The sequence below is a fragment of the Podarcis gaigeae genome (assembly GCF_964106915.1).
Source record: "Podarcis gaigeae genome assembly, chromosome: 1".
Classification (NCBI taxonomy): domain Eukaryota; kingdom Metazoa; phylum Chordata; class Lepidosauria; order Squamata; family Lacertidae; genus Podarcis; species Podarcis gaigeae.
Genome location: NC_139678.1, coordinates 14,195,420 through 14,215,575, shown reverse-complemented (window position 1 = coordinate 14,215,575; position 20,156 = coordinate 14,195,420). Strand labels below are relative to the sequence as shown.

The following is a 20,156-nucleotide window of genomic DNA, read 5'->3' as shown; positions in this document are numbered from 1 at the left end:
CTTGTGGGGCTGGTGGTGGGGAGAAGCACTGCTTTCCCCACCGCCAGCTTCCAAACCAGGTCGGGTTTGGAGGCTGCTATCCGCAAGCCTTGGGAGCCCAGTGGGCACTCCCGCTGCACTCCACAGGCTTGCGGATAGCTTCCTGAAGCCTGAAGAGCGAGAGGGGTCAGTGTGCACCGACCCCTCTCGCTCTCCAGACTTCAGCGAAAGCCTGCATTCGCTCCATAGGACGCACACACATTTCCTCTTCATTTTTGGAGGGGAAAAGGTGCCTCCTATAGAGCGAAAAATACGATCTATCTATCTATCTATCTATCTATCTATCTATCTACCTACCTATCTATCTATCTCATACACCGCTGTTGTTTTTGACCTATCTGAAGGCATACATTTTTCTTAACAGTTGAAAAACATTCCCCCGTACGGCTTCCTCTACCATAAGCAACTGCAGTCCTTGTTCAGACAGTGTGGCCAAGTGAAATCCATTTCCTATCATGGGACCAAGTAAGGGAACTTCCATTTTTTACATGGGCATAATTCATTCTCGAAACAAAAAAAAAAAAAAATTAAAAAATTCCTTCCAGTAGCACCTTAGAGACCAACTAAGTTAGTTATCGTTAGGAGCTTTTGTGTGCATGCACACTTCTTCAGATACGAAAGCTCATACCAATAACTAACTTAGTTGGTCTCTAAGGTGCTACTGGAAGGAATTTTTTTCTTTATTTTGTTTTGTTTCAGCTACGGTAGACCAACACGGCTACCTACCTTTAACTATAATTCATTCTGGTTTTGCTAATCATGGGCAGGGCAGAACGTTTTCTCTTTTCTGCATTTTTAATATTGCAATCACTACCCTGGGATAAATATTTCAAAAGGGCTGTATATAAATACCTAGCGTAAAAAGATTGCCTACACGTTTTCAAAGGTATCTTTGCAGTCATAAGGGTTTGAAATGTTCTGGGTTTGTGTTCCTGTCATATATAACTGAAAGTACTTGGCAGTTATTCTGAATGATTTCTGTCTGGTTTTACACACATTTTACTTGCCAAGCAAAACTAAATTATATTAATTTTTCCAAGATATCTTTTGAATCTCTAAGTCACATTACACCTTTCTGGCAACCCTCATTTTTGGAATTTGAACGTTGAAAAATTCAACACGCCCTACCACCATAGTATTTTCTTCGTTCTAACCTACAGAATGTACTTTATTTTTTACTTTGCATTTTCTCCCTGTAGAGCCTTTGTAGAATTTTCCCGGAATCCAACCGAATGCTTTAAAACACTTTCTGCCGTATATATGGCTCTTAAGATGTCACAGCTGCGGACTCCACTGGAGCTGAATATACATTCCCCAGAGGAGATTGAAGGGAAAATGGAAGGAGGACCAAACATGCTCGCGCGGGGTTCACAGTATGCTGCAGATTCATTAGTTTTCAAATTAATGCAAATTCTCATGCATCTGATTTGCATAAATTTATTCTGTTGGCAAATAAACAGGGACGGGAGCAGTGAGTTAAAGCTGCGCTGCACGGTGTGAATTTTGCTCATTCTTTGGGTTCAGAAACTTCGTGAGACAAAACAAACATAATCCTGAAATTTGAACAATAAAGAAAAGAACAAGTTATTCTGGGTGCCTAAAGTGTCGAGAAAGTAGGGGAGAGTGGTTTACATTTTCTAAAACATGCTCTACAGTGGTACCCCAGGTTAAGTACTTAATTTGTTCCGGAGGTCCGTACTTAACCTGAAACTGTTCTTAACCTGAAGCACCACTTTAGCTAATGGGGCCTCCTGCTGCTGCCTCGCCGCCAAAGCACGATTTCTGTTCTCATCCTGAAGCAAAGTTCTTAACCTGAAGCACTATTTCTGGGTTAGCGGAGTCTGTAACCTGAAGCGTATGTAACCTGAAGTACCACTGTATTTCTTTTTTAAAAATATTAGCTTTTTAAAATTTAGATTTACAAAATATTGAAGAGAAACCTATGAAAATGAAAGATGCGTAATCATTCACGTCTATGTAAACACAGCACTTGCAAATTTCCGCAAGTTGTGATTGCAGCTGGTAATGCTAACCTAGCCAGGCTTTGCAGACCAGCTGTTTCGAACTTGGTTTCAAGCTCTGGTTTAGAACTAACAATGGTTGACATTTAAAATCAGCCTCGATGCAACACTGCACCATGGTTAGCTCTGAAAATGGAACAGAGGCATTATTATTATTATTAGGTGATTGGCCAAGCGTATGAACAACATTTTCAATGTATTTAAAAAGCATCAGCTTTGTTCAACTCCAGTAGATGCTCCAGCCTTAAAAAGCCAAGTGTTTTGCTCGAGGGGAGCATGTGCTTTTGTTACGTTGAGGGCTAATCTGGCCTTGCCCATGAGAGGAGAAGAGATAGTTTCAGGTTTGCTGGTTACTTAAACCAGTGCAGATGTTGTTGGACTACAGCTGCCATCAGCCCAGCCAGCATGTCTTGTGGAGAGGGATGATGCGAGTTGTAGTCTTCCGCTCTGGCTAGGCCAGTTGCTATAAACATTTTAATTGAGGGAGCAGTCTGCAGAAGGTAGCAATGAGTGATTTCTGTTCTGTTTGTGCTTCACATTTCTTTTTAGAGTGAATGTGGACTTTCAGAAGCACACAGTGTCTCCCATGGAGAAGTTCAGTAGCCCTTTGGAAAAACTGCAGACCATCAGCAGCCTTGATTTATCTATCAATGTCACAGAGGTACAGATGTCATAAAACTATACTGCAGCAGTTAGTGCACATTCAGAGTCTAGATCATATTATTGCTGCCGGAACCACTCCCATGTCCTCTTTGCACTTCTTATTCCCCGCAATCATTGGTTGAGGTCTCCTCATTTCTGCTGGCCACTGTAAGTGCTCATGAAAGCATTTCAGTGTGCAGCTGTCCTAATACACACATTTTTTTGTGAGCTGTTTTATGCTCCTCCTTATGGAATGGGCAAGGCAGCAGGGAGCTTGGTGCAAGCTTAGCATCATGAGCATGGGATTAGCTGTGCCTGCACTGTGCCAAGCTACCCATTGCCTTGCCAGCCATGTGCAGTTGTTGGAAAGCCAGGCAAGGAACGCTGCCCTGTCAGCTGCTGCTGCTGGGCAGGTTTACATTAAAAAGCAGACTCAGCCAAATTTCTTCACCCACCCCTACCTTTAAAAGCCATTAATGGTGGCTTCCCATTTCTCATGTAATGAGAAGCTGCAGTTAACTGTTGCCTCTTTGCTGGCTTTCGTGTTTCTGCAAAGGGAGTAGCAACACAGCTGGCTGGATATCCTGGATGATTAAGTAAGAATTTGACCACACAGTCAATATCTATCTATCAATCATCTATCTATCATCTATCTATCTATCTATCTATCTATCTATCTATCTATCTCCTCCCCTCTCTTCAGGTGGTAGAAGTTGGGCACTTTTGGGGTTACAGAATTGATGAGAAAAATATGGCTGTGCTCAACAACGTGTCTGCTGAGATCAACCAGCTACAGCTGACCCCTCTGCTAGTCCGTCCCTATCCAGATTTGGTGTGCTTGGCACCCTTCACTGAGTGGGAAGACGAGAGATACTACAGAGCCCAAGTCCTATATGTATCCGGAGAGAATGCAGAGGTACATATTTTTTAAAGCATGCTTGTGTTTGCAGCTTAATTCAAACCCAAGGAAGCACAGCTCTGAATCAACTCTGAGGGTTCTAGAAAACGGGGGAAGGGCAGGATTGGCAAATGCTGGGAGAGAGTGATCGGAGGGGTTAGAAAAGGGAACCCCCTGACCATTAGGTCTAGTCGCGTCCGACTCTGGGGTTCCGGCGCTCATCTCGCTTTATTGGCCAAGGGAGCTGGCGTACAGCTTCCGGGTCATGTGGCCAGTATGACTAAGCCGCTTCTGGCGAACCAGAGCAGCGCACGGAAACGCCGTTTACCTTCCCACCGGAGCGGTACCTATTTATCTACTTGCACTTTGACGTGCTTTCGAACTGCTAGGTTGGCAGGAGCTGGGACAGAGCAACGGGAGCTCACCCCATTGTGCGGATTCGAACCGCCGACCTTCTGATCGGCAAGTCCTAGGCTCTGTGGTTTAACCCACAGCGCCACCTGCGTCCCTCCAGAAAAGGCTAAAATATATTAAATAGTGGGGCACACTCTTTCATGTTGGCAAATTGGGCTGACTTCGCATGGCCGTTTTAAGAAATTGCATCCTTGGGAATCTAGTAAGCTTCCTTAAGCTGCAGTAGTCAACATGGGGCTGTCCAGTTGTTGTTGGACTCCAACTCCCATCAGCCCCAGCCATCATGGCCCGGTGGTCAGGGATCTGGAGGGCACCGTGATGACTGCCCTTGTCATATGGAGTTGGACCATTGTTCTGTCTTCAGAGTTCCAGGCATGAGCGCTTCCCATGTCTGCCTAGAGAAGTTAGAGTTTGAACCCGGAATCTTTCGCCTACAAAGGTTGCACTGTCTCACCAAGTTGTTCTCCGTGGTCCTTTGTTTGCCCTGGTGACAGCTGCACTTGTTCAGCGAGCCACTGGTGTGCCGGGTGCTCACAATATGCAGATTGGCACCTCACTTCTGCTCTGTGCTCCCTGGCCAGTTCAAAACATTCCTGCCATTGTTTCATAGTGGGGGGGAAATGGCGCCCAGCCTTGTTGTTGCACACAAATCACTTTGCCTTTGGATTAGCTGCTGCTGCAGCTGCAAGTTTCCCCATGGTCATTTTAAGCAAAGGGGGCACCGGCTGAAATGACTGCCTTAGCCATAAAATTTCACGTGATGCAATAACGGGCCTAATTTTTGCACCAGGAGGCTCCTCTGAATTTGTAAGCCAATTTTCTTCTGTGCTTTGGAAATAATTGCCAGTCCTTCTATTCATTACTGTTGTTTTTACCGTCCAGGTTTTCTATGTAGATTATGGCAACAGATCAAAAGTGGCTTTGGGACGCTTGCGAGAGATTCCAAGCCATCTCCGAGAGCTTCCGTTCCAGGTAACATTCCTTTTTGTTCTAAGAATCATGGAACCGTGCTACGTGTTTTGGAGGGAGGAGTGCGTGTGTTAAATAACTATTATTATTGCTATTCTTATTGCTATTATTCAGTTCAAACTTTTCCAGGGCCAAAAGTGCATATATTCGTGTTTGGTGGGTTTCTTTGTTTTTGTTTTGGTGTAGGCTCTGGAATTCAAGCTGCGCAGAATGCGGCCTTCTGCCCAGTCCCTTGTATGTGGAGAGCAGTGGAGTCACGCTGCAAGCCAGAGCTTTGCTTCCTTGGTCAGCGGCTGTGCTCTGCTGGTGAAGGTCTTCTCGATCGTGCACAGCATCCTGCTTGTCGATGTGCTTCGGTACTCTGGGCTTTTGGACATTGTGAACGTCCGCGATATACTCATTCAGGAAGGCCACGCCGAACTGGCGGAAGACTCCTATGAATCCAAAGTGCGTTCTCTTGTTCCTTCTCAAGTACAGGAAGTCTTGGCATTTTAGAGTTTTTTGAAGCTGTGAGAGGGGGGAGAGGATCGAAGGCAAGACCTTGCAGGCTTAATCTCTGTCGTGCTGTGAGTTCTGATGTCAGCGGAGCTGCAGGGGAACGGTTTCCCAGGACAGCTCTGCACAGGGCTCAGGCTGGAGAGCAGAACTTGGACGTCGCTTCAGCACCAGCAGTCCCTCAGACCAAGCCTTAATGATGATGATGATGATGATGATTATTATTATTATTAATACCCCGCCCATCTGGCTGAGTTTCCCCAGCCACTCTGGGCAGCTTCCAATCGAGTGTTAAAAACAATACAGCATTAAATATTAAAAAACTTCCCTAAACAGGGCTGCCTTCAGATGTCTTTTAAAGATAAGATAGCTGCTTATTTCCTTCACATCTGAAAGGAGGGCATTCTACAGGGCGGGCGCCACTACCGAGAAGGCCCCCTGTCTGGTTCCTTGTAACCTGGCTTCTCGCAACGAGGGAACAGCCAGAATGCCCTCGGCACTGGATCTCAATGTCCGGGCTGAACGATGGGGGTGGAGATGCTCCTTCAGGTATACAGGACCGAGGCCATTTAGGGCTTTAAAGGTCAGCACCAACACTTTGAATTGTGCTCGGAAACGTACTGGGAGCCAATGCAGATCTCTCAGGATCGGTGTTATGTGGTCCCGGCGGCCACTCCCAGTCACCAGTCTAGCTGCCGCATTAAATACAAGTTGGACCTCCTGCATCACAGGGGTTTGAAGCAGATAGATGGTGACCATGGTGGCCCCTTGCAACTCTGATTTCGTTATTCTGTCCTAGCAACTGGCTCCACCTTCGCTGAAAGGAGCCCCACCCTCCTTTTTAGCACTTACTGACTCCAATGCAGCAGTGGATGTTATGATTGTGTTACAGCTTCTGAACTGGAATCCACTGCCTCAGGCCATGGGTTGACAGGGACTGTAGACACATCTTGTGGTGCTTCTGGGACTGGTTCTGAGGGCTATCCACTCTCCCACTCAGTGTTATACCCTGAAGAAGGGGAGTCTGGCCCCAGACTCACCTCACACTCAAGCAAAGCTTAAGTCAGGCACTCCCAACCTGTGGCCCTCCAGATGTTTTGGCCTACAACTCCCATGACCAGGAACCAGGGAACAGGACCAGTGGTCAGGGATGAAGGGAACTGTAGTCCAAAACATCTGAAGGGCCGAAGATTGGGGATGCATGGCTTAAGTATAGTTTTTATGCCCTGTGTAGTATAACTAACCAGGGACGCAGGTGGCATTGTGGGTTAAACCACAGAGCCTAGGACTTGCCGATCAGAAGGTCAGCAGTTCGAATCCCTGCAACGGGGTGAGCTCCTGTTGCTCATTCCCTGCTCCTGCTAACCTAGCAGTTTGAAAGCATGTCAAAGTGCAAGTGGCGGGAAGGTAAACGGCGTTTCCGTGCGCTGCTCTGGTTTGCCAGAAGCAGCTTAGTCATGCTGGCCACATGACCTGGAAGCTCCCTCGGCCAATAAAGCGAGATGAGCGCCACAACCCCAGAGTCAGTCACGACTGGACCTAATGGTCAGGGTTCCCTTTACCTTTACCTTTTTAGTATAACTAAGTCTCTTTCCTCCCTCTGCCCCCGCCCAATAACTCTCAAAATGTTTTCTTTTGAATTTCCCTTAGCTCAGCCACGAAAATCTTAAAGAGCTGTTTTCAAAGCCAGAAGAAAGGAAGAGGGATGCTTCTCTCCAGAGGAGCTCAAGTGAAGAGGAGAATCGCTTGATTGAAATGCTCTTGGAAAATGCCTCTGCCAATAGGTTTAGTGCGCCAAACTGCAAGGTAAGCTTAAGAGGCACGGTCATTACTTTCCCCTGCTTTCAGAGTGGCGTGCTGTGGGTGCCCTGAAGGACGTAATGCAGTCTTTCCATCCAAGTATCTATTAATACCAGGTTTCTTCATCACTGAAACCACGTGGCTGGTGGTTTGGGGGTGGGAGATCGCTCCATCTCTACAGAAACGTGAGAGCAGCTGAGCGAAATAACAAAACGCATAATGTTCATGTAAACTTCCGATTTTGTGCATGCCGTTTTTATGTTTTGGGTTTTCTGGAGCTCTTAAGAAGCTGCATTGACAGTACTGCCAAACCATGGTTTAGTGTGTAGGAGAAGGAACTGGAGCAAGTTTCACGCTCCCCACAAAGAGGATTTTGTTTCAGTGACATCTTGTATGCCATCCACACTTGACAAAGTGTGGTTAGTCTTCACTGTTTGCTTGTTGAAACCAAGCCAACGTCAAGTCATAGTTTTAAGAAGCTGGATTGATTCAATAAACCTTAGTTAAATTTAACTATGTGTAAGGAATGGATGGCACACTTAACTGTGGTTAATCTCAAGCAGAGTCTTTCAGTCTTTTGGTAGCTGTGCTGGAAGAAGGGGGTGTTTGAGCCCCAGGCTCACAGTGGCTCAACCTTGCACCTATAATCCGTGGTTTCATGTTACTCATGAACTGATTTTAAGGGGTTGGGTTGGGGGCGTTATTTTGACGCCCCCATATTTACCCTTCCTACCCCAAAATATGAGCCACACTTTACTACCATAAGAAGAAAATCCGAAATGGACTTAATTTGGTTGTTTTATGTTCTGCTCTAATTTTTTTCTTCCTAAGGCAAGGCTTATTGGCCCATACAACCCCTACTGCCTGAAATTCAGCAGCATGACCAGAATCTCCAGATTTAGGTAGGATGGCATGTTATTGTGCTTTGTTCAAGGTCACTCCGTGACATTCTGGCTGAACTGGACTTTGATGTCCTTCCAGGTCATGTACAAAATTGTGTCCCCTGGTTCTCATAATTTTTATTAGGGCTGCCTCTAAATTTGAAGAACGTATAATCAATTAATTGAAATTAATTAATTTCAATTGATTAATTTGCCACATCTGCATAAGCCTGACCTTCATTGAAGTAGTATTTCTGGAGAAAAAGTCATACTTGCTTTGGTATTTAGGTTATTTAATTCTGCATTCCTGCCCTAATAAGCCCCGCCCCAGCAGTTTTACAAAAAGAACCAAACCAAAAATGATTATTAAGTAACAAAATAAAGTAAAACTAAAACCTTAAAATCCAACGAAGCAGAGTTAAAAGCTTCAATAATACATTAAAATCCATGCATAATAAGGACATTTTCAGTGCTCACCTAAAACAGCATCGGGGATGGAGCTAGTCTCACCTTCCTTTGGGAGAAAATCCCCAAACCAGTCTCCATTCTGACATAACCAGAGCCAATTCAGTTTTTCTGCAGTTTGGCTTCTTCCAGCTGTGACACTATCATCTCACCTTCCACTTACAGCCAGAATTTTACACATTTTTTTGGTCGTACTATTGCCATGTTCCATTATGTGATTTCACACCAGTTATTACATGTGTTCTGTATTTGCATTTCCTGATGTAGTTCTTTGTTGCGGTTAATTAAGACCCAGAGCCCAATTGTACCTGATTTTACAATATTTAAGTATTTAAATGTTAACAGTGGACAGCTGTTCTCTGCGTCTCTCTGACCCTCCTCCCCTAAACACCCCTCCTCACTCAAGCACCTAATCTCATTTAGACAACTGCAGTGCATTAAGGGCTCATGAGATTAAATTATTATTTACTTGGTCCTAACCTGAGTAGCAGTTTACAGGTCTGAGATTGAATTTTACATGCATTTTTTCAAGGTTTGCAGGTATTTTGTGCTTCTGGAGTTTTGCTTCTTCACAGGGTGGGTGGGTTTGTGTGTAAGTGAATAAACTCTGGTCTAAGAACACACTCCCTCTATTTTTCTAAGTAAACCAACTAAGTAGGAGGAGCAAAGGTTTTCCTGAGGGTTTTCTCACACCTTGACACTTCCCTCTTCCAAAGCAAATAGATTAACTGCCCCCTGCAAGGTTCTAAACCCTGAGCTTCATGACAACAGCCAGGAAACTTTAAACAAAGCACAAAGCAACATGTCAGAAAATACGACATTAATCACGTATAATCTGCTAACTTTTTTAAAAAACAACAATAGCAACACGCTGTTCTGAACACATGGGCAGAAGGAATTACCGTATCTGCTTAGTGTGAAATTCTCCTAACATTGTACAGTGGTACCTCGGTTTAAGTACTTAATTCATTCCGGAGGTCCGTTCTTAACCTGAAACTGTTCTTAACCTGAAGCACCACTTTAGCTAATGGGGCCTCCTGCTGCCGCCGCGCCGTTGGAGCACGATTTCTGTTCTCATCCTGAAGCAAAGTTCTTAACCCGAGGTACTATTTCTGGGTTAGCGGAGTCTGTAACCTGAAGCGTATGTAACCTGAAGCATATGTAACCCGAGGTACCACTGTAGCTGCAAAGAAGCCTTTGTCGCACATTCCTACCAGCAAACGTTACTACGATAGGGCCAACGAAGATGATCTCTTCCGTCTAGGCAGATTCACAAGGTGGTCTTTCAGACAATAATTACTATTATTTATTAAATTTCTATTCCACCCATCTTCCCAAAGATGCTCAGGGAGCAGCAAACACCAACATGTTTAAAAAAGACAATTAAAACGGACATAAAACATGTTAAAAATAACTAAAAATATTTTTTAAAAAACCATCTCATCCAGCCTATTTCAAGGTTGGCATGACCAGTATCTTTCAGCCATCAAATGCCTGGGAAACAGGAATGTTTTTAAGTTTCCTCTAAAAATGAATAATGAAGGAAATGGGTGCATCTCACCAGGGAGGGTCTCCCACAAATGGAGAAATGCCACCAAGAAGGTCCTGTTATGGGGAAACGACAGCTGGGCAGCCTTAAGTGATAGCAACACCATATTGCAGCCCTAAGCTGTTAAGAGACTAGTGTGACATTAAATATCACTAGCATTTTGCACCAGCTGGAGGTTCCAAACACCCCTATAGGGTAGCCGCACATTGTGGTAATCTAATCATAGGTCACCCAGGCACATATATCTGTGCTCAGATGTGCCTTTTCTAGCAAGGGATGGTGCACAGATGCCACAGTAGGAACTGTCTTGAAGAGAAGCCCTTTCCTCCATGGGGAAGACTGAAGAATGATGCCCCTGGCAGCAGTATGTAAATGCTTGTACATAAAAGATGATATGATTTACAACACATACAAAAGTGGCTTTAAAGCAGGCATAGGCAAACTTGGCCCTACAGATGTTTTGGGACTACAACTCCCATCATCCCTAGCTAACAGGACCAGTTGTCAGGGATGATGGGAAGTGTAGTCTCAAAACATCTGGAAGGCTGAGTTTGCCTATGCCTGCTTCGGGGGGGGACGGACAAAAAAAAAAAGCAATAAAACCCCAAAGGATATAGTGCATTGCCATAACAATCATTATCAATTGACAATTGCAATTTTCAACCTACTATATTTTGCATAAATGAGTTTCAAATTGCATTATACTTGCCCATGCAAAAGAAGAGAAAAGATGTTTGATAGAACCATTTTAGTAGGAAAGGTGTTGAAGAGAATAATTTCGCTAATTAGTCAGTGACAATTTCACGGCATTGGATTTCTTCTGCTCCATATTAGGAATTCTGTGCAAAGCAGGTATTTAAACGAACTGAATTGCTTTTCTCTCTCCCTCCCTCCCCTCTAGAGCAGTCTTAGTGGAGAAGGAGAGTGTGAACTCAGTGGTGGTGGTTGATGCCCCTGAAGACTCGTTTCAACAGATGCTGGTTGCTGCCTCTGTGACAGTAAATGCAACAGGTAAACGGTGTACTATTCCTGGGTGAATAGAGCATTGATAAAGAGCTGATTGATCACTTGTGCCTGCACTGTAGTTCTGTTACCGCTGGATCTTACATTTGCAAAATTATTGCATTCTTTAAAATGACCAAATAGGACTTCCGGGTTGGCGACATCGCCGAATGGCGGACTCCCTCCGAGCTCCGGAGGGAGCCTGCTCGGCAGGGGCTGGGTTCTGCGCCGGCGACGCGGGGACCCTCAAAAACCATGGGCGCTGAAACCCATGGGCATGGTGACTCGGCGGGCACCGTTTGCGCCCCCGACCCGCGAAGGGGCCTTTTTAAAGGCTGCGGAGTGGGTGCCGGGGGGGTGTGGTGCTATGAGTCCTCCGCTTCCCCTACTGAGCGAAGCCGCATGCCATTCGGCGGAGAGCGCTGACTTCTTCTATTGAAAATTTGGATCAAAAAGAACAACCCGTGAGTAATTGGAAACTGGACTTAAAAAGGAAAAAAAAATTTTTTTTAAATTCGGAGCGAGCGGGGGAGGTGCAAAAAGGAAGTCAGTCTCCCCCCGGTTGTAGAGGATCTAAAGCAAAGGATTTGACAACTAAGATCGAGTGCTACCATATTTTGATAAAGTTATTAACTTCACGATGGAAAACTATAAGATTGGGCTGGAGGAGAATAGTAGAATGTGAGCTAAAAGGCAACCCCCCCCCCCCGGGAGCCGGGAGCCGGGAGCGATTCGCAAGAGCGCCGGGAGAGGAGCAAAAAGGCTTTGACAGCTGTCAAAGGAGCTGTCAAAGCTGAAGAATAAAAAGAGAACTTTGTTACGAGGACTTTGCCGGTTATATTCGTTACAAATTGGATATTAACTGTTTAAAATAAGGAATAACAAGTTACTTTGACTGTTGGGTGTGATCTGGAAGGAAACTGAGTTACTATAATCCCTCTAGAAGGGCTGTGGGACACTACAAGTATTGCTGGTATGGAATTTGAATAGGACTCTTTATCTCCTGGGAAACTGCAGAAATGGAATACTATTTTGTCTACAGAGGTCTCTACACTAAAGGAGACAATAGATTTATCTATTGAAGAATGGAAGGGACTTGGCGTAAAGTTTGGTTCCTGAATAACAAAGCCTCTGTAGAGGATTTAGAAGCTTTTGGAATTAGAACATTTTTGCAGGGGAGCAGGAAATGAAACTAGAGGAAACTGAGGAGAGAGAATAACAAGAACAACATGAACAACAAGAATTGGACAAAGCTGGAAGTGGGAACATTTGGGACATCCAGATTTGAAAGGCCTAAAGAAACAAGATTGGAGTTTTTGCTCTTAAATATAGAGATCTGGATGGAAAAAATGGACCTTTTTGAGATAGAGTTCTTCCAAGATTGGACGTTCGAAATTAAAGATGACCAAAAAGGCGGCAAAGACTTTTAAAAAGACGGCAAAGTGGACTTGTGAAGGATTTTGGCCTAGATGTGGGATATCCAGGATGACAGCAGGCATTGATGGACACTGGGGAACGCAACCGGGAAAGGGGGGGGGGGAATTTGGAATCCAAAGGGTGTTAAACTATACTTTATTCTTTTTTCTTTCCTTTTTATTTTTTTTTAATCTGTTCTGCATATTAAAGAGGGGAACTCGTGGAAGGGAGCGGGGTCGATTTTAGGGGATGGAAAAACACTGTTAACATTGGGTTAATCATAATAAGTTTAAAATTTGGGGTAAGAACTTGCTGAATCTATATGAAGGAATTGGAATACAAAAGGGGGTGGGGCGGGGAAGTCCTGAAAGGATATTAATGAAAATAAGGTTATAAAATGGATGTTTTATTTTTCTTTTTTCTTTTTTCTGTTATATTTGAAAATGTTCAATAAATATTATTAAAAAAAATGACCAAATAGTATTATCATTATTACTATTGTTTTCTGATAACAGGATCCACAATGTTGCTCAGGGAGACATCTCTGATGCCTCATATTCCAGGACTTCCAGCACTGCTGGCCATGCTGTTTGCTCCTGTGATAGATCTCAGGTATGTACACATTTCTAAACAAGAGCATCGCAGTCAACTTAAATGCTTGTGCTGCTTCCTTTATAGTTCCCTGATAGAATGTATAACACTCTTTCCAAAGCCTTCATGTTGTGTGACATAAAATGCAGTCCCCCACACTGATAGTACACATTGATCTTTTTTTCATATCCAGGGCTATGCTTATTGCCAGGCCTGTGCATATTTAAAGTAATTAATTTCAAATATTGTAATGTTTGTAACCTGCCAGATTTGAAGTTCAGAAGGTGATACTGAAAATCTGCTATCCCGAGAATCATATTTCTGTAAAGAAAGAGGTGAAAAGAGTCTGTGGGTAGGGTTTGCCCAAATCACAGAAGCTCAGGCGCAAAGGGATCAGGAGGGACAGGATTTCAAGAAATCTGATCACAGTAATCCCTAGAGCATGGCTTACTGTGAATGAGCATGCTGCTGAATCGTTCTTGTCTACGTCCTCCTTTCCTTGAGTTTCGGGCAATAAACCACGAGTGTGCTTACTGTGAAGGGACGCGGGTGGTGCTGTGGGTTAAACCACAGAGGCTAGGGCTTGCCGATCAGACGGTCGGCGGTTCGAATCCCTGTGACGGGGTGAGCTCCCATTGCTCGGTTCCAGCTCCTGCCAACCTAGCAGTTTGAAAGCACGTCAAAGTGCAAGTCGATAAATAGGTACCACTCCGGCGGGAAGGTAGACGGCATTTCTGTGCGCTGCTCTGGTTTGCCAGAAGTGGCTTAGTCATGCTGGCCGCTTGATCCAGAAGCTGTATGCCGGCTCCCTCGGCCAATAAAGCGATATGAGCGCCGCAACCCCAGAGTCGTCCGTGACTGGATCTAATGGTCAGGGGTCCCTTTACCTTTACCTGTGCTTACTGTGAGGTGTGAATCAGCACTCACGGGTTGTCTCTCTCCAGACAAACCATAGTGGTAAACCAAGGTTTGCTCCTGGCCTATGGATCATGGGTCATTTGGGGAAAAACAACCAAGCTTGTTGCTCTCGGAGTGAAATGGCAGCAATTCAGCATGCCTAGAACACTGCTCATTCATGCTTTATGGTTTACAGTTACATATAAACAGGGCCATTTTGTGCAGACAAGCGGTGTTCGGTTATGATGTCATATAAAGTTTCTGCACTTGTTTATTTTAATATACCACTCCTCATCTGAGGATCACAGGCCAGTTTACTGTATAAATGACTCGGTCATTAAAAAGCTTGTTGCTCTCATTAGGGTTGATGAAAGCAGGAACAGATACATTGGTGTCCTTTGTGGCTTGGGATGGAACTACTCCCTGGGAGTCCCCATCCTCTCTGACCACGACATGGAGTTTATGTTTGATGTGAAAATTGATGCAGATGACATAACCCAGGTAAATTCCGCACCAGTTCATCCCATTCATGCTGCCCCCCAGGTTTCTTGGAAGTGAACCCAACTGCCTTGGCTGGTTTATGTGCGATGAGATTGATCCACATCTTGGGAAATAATCCTGTATTTGGGTAGACGATTAAGCTAACAAATTCCTTTAACAGATCTGGTTTAAAAGTGTTTCAGTTTGAATCAGAAAAGTAGTTTCATCCAAAGCTCAACTACAGTGGTACTTCGGGTTACATACGCTTCAGCTTATTGACTCCGCTAACCCAGAAATAGTACCTCGGGTTAAGAACTTTGCTTCAGGATGAGAACTGAAATCATGCTCCGTCGGTGTGTTGGCAGCAAGAGGCCCCATTAGCTAAAGTGGTGCTTCAGGTTAAGAACAGTTTCAGGTTAAGAACGGACCTCCGGAACGAATTAAGTACTTAACCCGAAGTACCACTGTATTCAAGCAGGCGCCATCTCTGCTGCCTTCAAAAAACGACCCTCTTTTATTCACAGATAAACATTATAAGGATCGCCATTAACAAGCTGGTCTCAGATGGTCCAAACGGCCTGATGCATTTTGGTCAAGAGAGAATTGCCCAGTTGCAGGATGTCACTCGCCAGAAGCTTTTAGGGTAAATTACCTCCTTTTTTTGCCATAAGAAGTTGCATTCATTTTTATAGCACACAGAAGGAGAGAGAGAGTGCATTACAAATCTAAATAAGTGCTAACTCAGCTTTCCCTAGCCTGGTGCCATCCAGATGTTTCGAACTCCCACCAGCCCCACCCAGCATGGCCATGGATCAGGGATGATGGGAGCTGTGGTTTCAAACATCTGGTGGGCACCAGGTTAGAGAAGGCCGGGCACAAATGTTAACAGTCCTGGAGAAGCGAAAGAACCTAAATGTATCATTATGTATTCGGGGCACTCGTGCATCTGCAGTTTTAAGTTAATTGTATTTACCATATGTCATCACTACTTAATGGGAAACTCTGCGTTTGAAAAACATGTCTAGACAGAATGAATTAAAACGTATCACTGCCGTACTTTGCACAGCTCAGGGAGACAGGAGATGGCAGGCGGGGAGTCTGTAGTAATCGAGTTGTCACACACGACAAAACATTCCCAAAATAGCTGGGATTAGATCTGCATAGACAAATTCGGGCACATGCACATGTATGCACTCGGCTGATGCAAACATTGGCACTGGGAGATCAACTTAAATTATGATGTTTTAAATGCTTGCCTTGTCAAAATACTCCTAATAAATTAGCTCAACCAGGGCTTGAATTAGAAAGGGGCAGGGGGAGCTGCTGGCCTTCTTAGCTTGTCCTCCTAATGAAGGTTAGGAGGGGGGGCAGGATTTGGCTACAGTTGGGGAATGTTGGAAGTGGGCTTTCTGGCTTTCATTAAGGACCCCTTTAACGCCTCCCCTTCCGATAATTAGGGCACCAGATTCTGTGTGACGCTGAATTTTTTTCCTGAGCGGTTTCCCAACAAAGTAAGGTTGGCAACTGGTGGGCCCTGGAATCTCCATCCAGCCCTCTGTGTAGCCTCTGCCTGCCCCCCTGCTGGGGACCTCAGCTACTACCCCTCCCCTTGCAAGGCAAAAACCACCATTAGAGGCCCGTTGAGTTTCATTCACACCATACATATAAAGCGGTCTTACACCACTTTAGTAGTTTTGACTTTCCCCACAAAGAATCTTGGGAACTGTAGTTTGGCACTGTAGAACTACAGTTCCCAGAATTCTGTTGGTGTACCGCACTGGGCTTTGTAACCAGCTTGGGAAAACACCAGGCATTCTTCCCCCTCAAGCTCCTTTTGGGATGATCTATCACTCCTCTGTCCCGATGCGCTTCTGCGCCATATGTCCGAAGCTACGTGCACACAATACTGTAGCAGAGTCCAAGCAGAAACTAGGCATAGAGGTGTGGAGTCTAAGCTAATTTATTATGTACACGATCAGGTGTTACAGAACAAAGGAAACATGTCTCCTCTCCACTTCTCCGAGAGAGAACAGCAAATGCAAAAGTACAACAATAACGGAACAGTGTAACTGAACTTCCGTTCCCATGATTCCAATAGTATGGAATGTCAACACAGACATGTGATGAAAACAATCAGCAGTGGAGAGAATGAAATCCCAACAGATTCTCCATCACTGTTCAAGTGGTATAAGAGTGCTTTAAATGTCTGTCCTACTAATACGGTTTTTCTTTACTCACAAAGAGTTTCTTTCTCCCCGCTCTCTCAGCCTGATTTGTAAATCAAAACCTCGTGAAATTGTTCTTCCCAAATTCTATCCGAAGCCATATGAATGGAGTCAGGTAAGATTTGCTCCCCAAATTTAGACCTCAATAACACCAGTCCCAAGCCTTCTAGCCTCAGGTATGGTGACTCTCCACGGTCTCTAGCAGATCACATACTACCTGACTGTTTTACTGAAGATGCCAGGGTTTGAATCTGGGGTGTTCTGGTTGGGGATGCTTGACGAATTTGTTGCAGTGAATTTCAGTATTACCTGCCCTGATCCACAGCACCTAGACTGCGGTGTGGATTGGAGCACATTTATCCTTTGCATTCCACTCTTCTCTGAATTTTGAGACGTAGTGACCAGCATAAAAATGTCCCCCAAAATGAAGCTAAACACTTCCTGAAAAAAGTATGTAAACCCGAACTGCAGCCATCGTTCAAAATTCACACACTTCCCCAGATTTAGCGATGCAGTTCTCTAGTCAGGAAATGCTTGTGTTCAAAAATGAACATACTAATAAAAATAATATACAGAAATGACCGTCTCTACCCTCATGTCATTGTGTTAGTTTGTAGTTGTGCCTGTACCATCCTGCCAAAATTTTAACATTCTATACCACATCTACCTATCCATCCATCCATCCATCCATCCATCCATCCATCCATCCATCCTCTGTGAGCTATAAGCTCTGCCCAGGAGAAAATGTTACTGGAACAGACACCCTCCCCCCCTTCAACCTCACCAGAAAACCTTCCCTTCCATTCAAAGCATTAAGCCTTCACTTTAAAAGAACAAACAATAAAATGTTCATTACTTGCATGTACTAAGTTACGTTGTTTGGACATTGTCCCCATGTTTTTCTTTCTCATTTAGCCACAGTCAAACATTGTCATTGACCAGTCTGAACCACAAGATGCACGAGCGAGGACTGATTCCTTGTACCAGCTGCATAAGTTGATTTTGTTAAATGCCTAAGGCTTCAGCACTCATCGTCCTTCGCTGGAAGAAAGTCCCGTTAGACCTGGTGCAATCTGCTTCCAAATAAGTGTGTTTAGGATCAGAATGTTGCTGTTGTTTCAAAAAAACCCCTATTGTTCTGTTATAGAAAAATATAAAAGATGTGTTTAAAAATGTGACGTTACCAGCTTAACTGTTTGTCTTGTTTTCCTAACAAACAAGAAGCCCCCAGAAAATGACACAGGTATGTGCAGTACAGTATTTGAAATTGGAAGAACTTTAGTGCTGCTCAGTTACTAACCACATGAGGCACTAAGAGCTGCTTATTCCTAACATTAGACTACCTGGCTTCACCCCTCCAGCCTATATGTATTCAGTAAAGTTCTGAATGCCAAGGTTTGTAGGGGGACGGTACACCCTTAGGCTTTTTCATACACCTGAGAGCCCTGATCACACTTGGCTCCTGGCATTGGGAGAGGGGAGGATTCGGTTTCAGGAATGGCTTCCCAGGCAGAGTGAAGCTGCTGTGCCATCTTCCTGGCAGGTGGATCAATGTTGCTTACTGTGAGAGGGGCAAGATGACAAGGGGTCTGGTGCAGTGCAGACGCACAGGCAGAGCCAATCTGGTGCTCCTGCTTGCATGTTTGCACCGTGCCAACCTCCCTTGCCACTTTCCCTCCCAGTAAGCAGCAGTGATCCATCTGTCACTGGGGAGCTAATGTAATGACTCTGCCCCACAAAGCCAGCTGTTTCTGCCTGATGTACAGAAGTAGACGGGATGGAGCCAGGCAGCTGTAGGAAGAGTGGGAGCACAGTGGGATGTTGCCGTGGTGGGCAGTGCCAGGAAGAGGAGTCCTCCGCCACCTCCATTTAACCCTGCCTATGATGTTTCTCTTCTTGAGTACAGAGCAGGGCTGGGGAACCTTTGGCCTCCCAGATGTTGTTGATCTACAGCTCCCATCAGCCATGACAATTGGTCTTACCGGTTCTGGAGGGACAAAAGTTCCCTATCCATGCAAGTTGCTACGGCTAAGATTCTTCGAATTGATAGTTTTGACAGCAGGGCTTAGCTGCGACAGATTCTTTAAACAGTGTGAAGTGCATATAATTAAGCCGCTTCAGTTTAGCTCGTAGTTAGCATTCACAGCAGCCAAATAGGAAGATAACGTTTTTGGTTTTGCCTTTGGATTAAAGTGCATTTCAAGTTTTAAGTGTTCCGTTTAACATTTGCTTTCTGTTATTAGCTATATCTGCAACTGCTAGTTTGAAAAAATAAAGCCAATGAGTTTTAATACACTGTGATTTTTGTGTCTTTTAAAATACATATTGGGCAAAAGGAACAGCGTAGATTAATCTGTTGTTCCTTTTTCCATTCACGCAGCATGATGGAAATTGCAATTTGTTTCTTCCTAGCTTGAAGTGGGGGACAGGACGGGACATGGCCTTTATAGAAGTTAGCAGTGGAAATACAACTAAAACAAATAGCAACACTAAAGCAAGAAACACAAAGGGCAATTTTATAGAATTGGTTAGAACTGATTAACCAGACCATAATCTTAGTACAGACCACAGAATGTGGTTTGGCAACCAAAGGAAAAATACTGCAATAAATCTTAGGACAGATTCTGCTCAGTTCTCTCCCATCAGTGCAAGAAAGACCACTTACCTTTTAAAGTGGGTGAAGGCTGCAGCCACGGAGGGTGACAGGATAGGCTGCCTAAATTTTAAATCTAAATTGGCCAATGAAGGGTTACGTGTGGGGCAGGGCTTTGGCAGACTGGAGGAACAACATCAGCTTGGCATCATTGGCATCCAAATGCCCGCCTGTAACTCTCACCCCTACCCTAAAATCTGGATTTACCTTTTCTGAGGCAAATCCAAGAAGTAACAAGAAAAAAACCCCAAACTTGTGCCCAGCTACTTGTTTTTGCAATATTTCAGTGACTCATTTGTCAATTAATCCCGATGTTCCAGAAATTGTACTCTAGAGCAAGATATCCTCCTTGCCTTGCACAAGAAAAGAGGCCTGGATTATGTTAATGTGCTGCCCTTGACTCAATGCATTGCACATAAAGTCTGGAAAAAGTCTTAAAGTAGAAGGACGCCTCTAGATCCAAGATACTGTTCGATCTATTAAAACATGAATATCCTGTCAGTTTTGTGTGTGGTAAAGACCTACTGCCTGATGTAATAGAACCTTGTTTCCGAAAAAACAAGAGGTACACTGTTACTGCTGGGAAATAACTGGGAATGCCAGTTAATCCTGCAGGTCCCACGTGTGTGGGGCTACCAAGAAAAAATGGCTGACTGCCTGAATTCAAAAAAGCACACACGGGGCTTGACTCACTCTTATGCCAAAACAGCGCCCAGCAG

The 20,156-nt window shown here is 44.5% G+C and overlaps 1 protein-coding gene across 2 annotated transcripts in view; it reads left to right on the top strand.

Moving 5' to 3' along the window:
* The window catches only part of TDRD9 (tudor domain containing 9), a 95,750-nt gene extending 76,675 nt beyond the window's left edge, over positions 1–19,075 (top strand). For both annotated transcript variants that reach the window (XM_083731208.1, XM_083731209.1), the window contains exons 23-36: positions 404–504; positions 1,239–1,412; positions 2,610–2,721; positions 3,406–3,618; positions 4,897–4,986; positions 5,170–5,430; positions 7,129–7,284; positions 8,110–8,180; positions 11,075–11,184; positions 13,107–13,203; positions 14,442–14,580; positions 15,084–15,202; positions 16,827–16,899; positions 17,700–19,075. In XM_083731208.1, the coding sequence (XP_083587334.1) occupies positions 404–504; positions 1,239–1,412; positions 2,610–2,721; positions 3,406–3,618; positions 4,897–4,986; positions 5,170–5,430; positions 7,129–7,284; positions 8,110–8,180; positions 11,075–11,184; positions 13,107–13,203; positions 14,442–14,580; positions 15,084–15,202; positions 16,827–16,899; positions 17,700–17,801 (1,818 nt within the window). In that variant the 3' untranslated portion in view covers positions 17,802–19,075. The remainder of the gene's footprint in view (positions 1–403; positions 505–1,238; positions 1,413–2,609; positions 2,722–3,405; positions 3,619–4,896; positions 4,987–5,169; positions 5,431–7,128; positions 7,285–8,109; positions 8,181–11,074; positions 11,185–13,106; positions 13,204–14,441; positions 14,581–15,083; positions 15,203–16,826; positions 16,900–17,699) is intronic.
* The last annotated feature ends 1,081 nt before the right edge of the window (positions 19,076–20,156 follow it).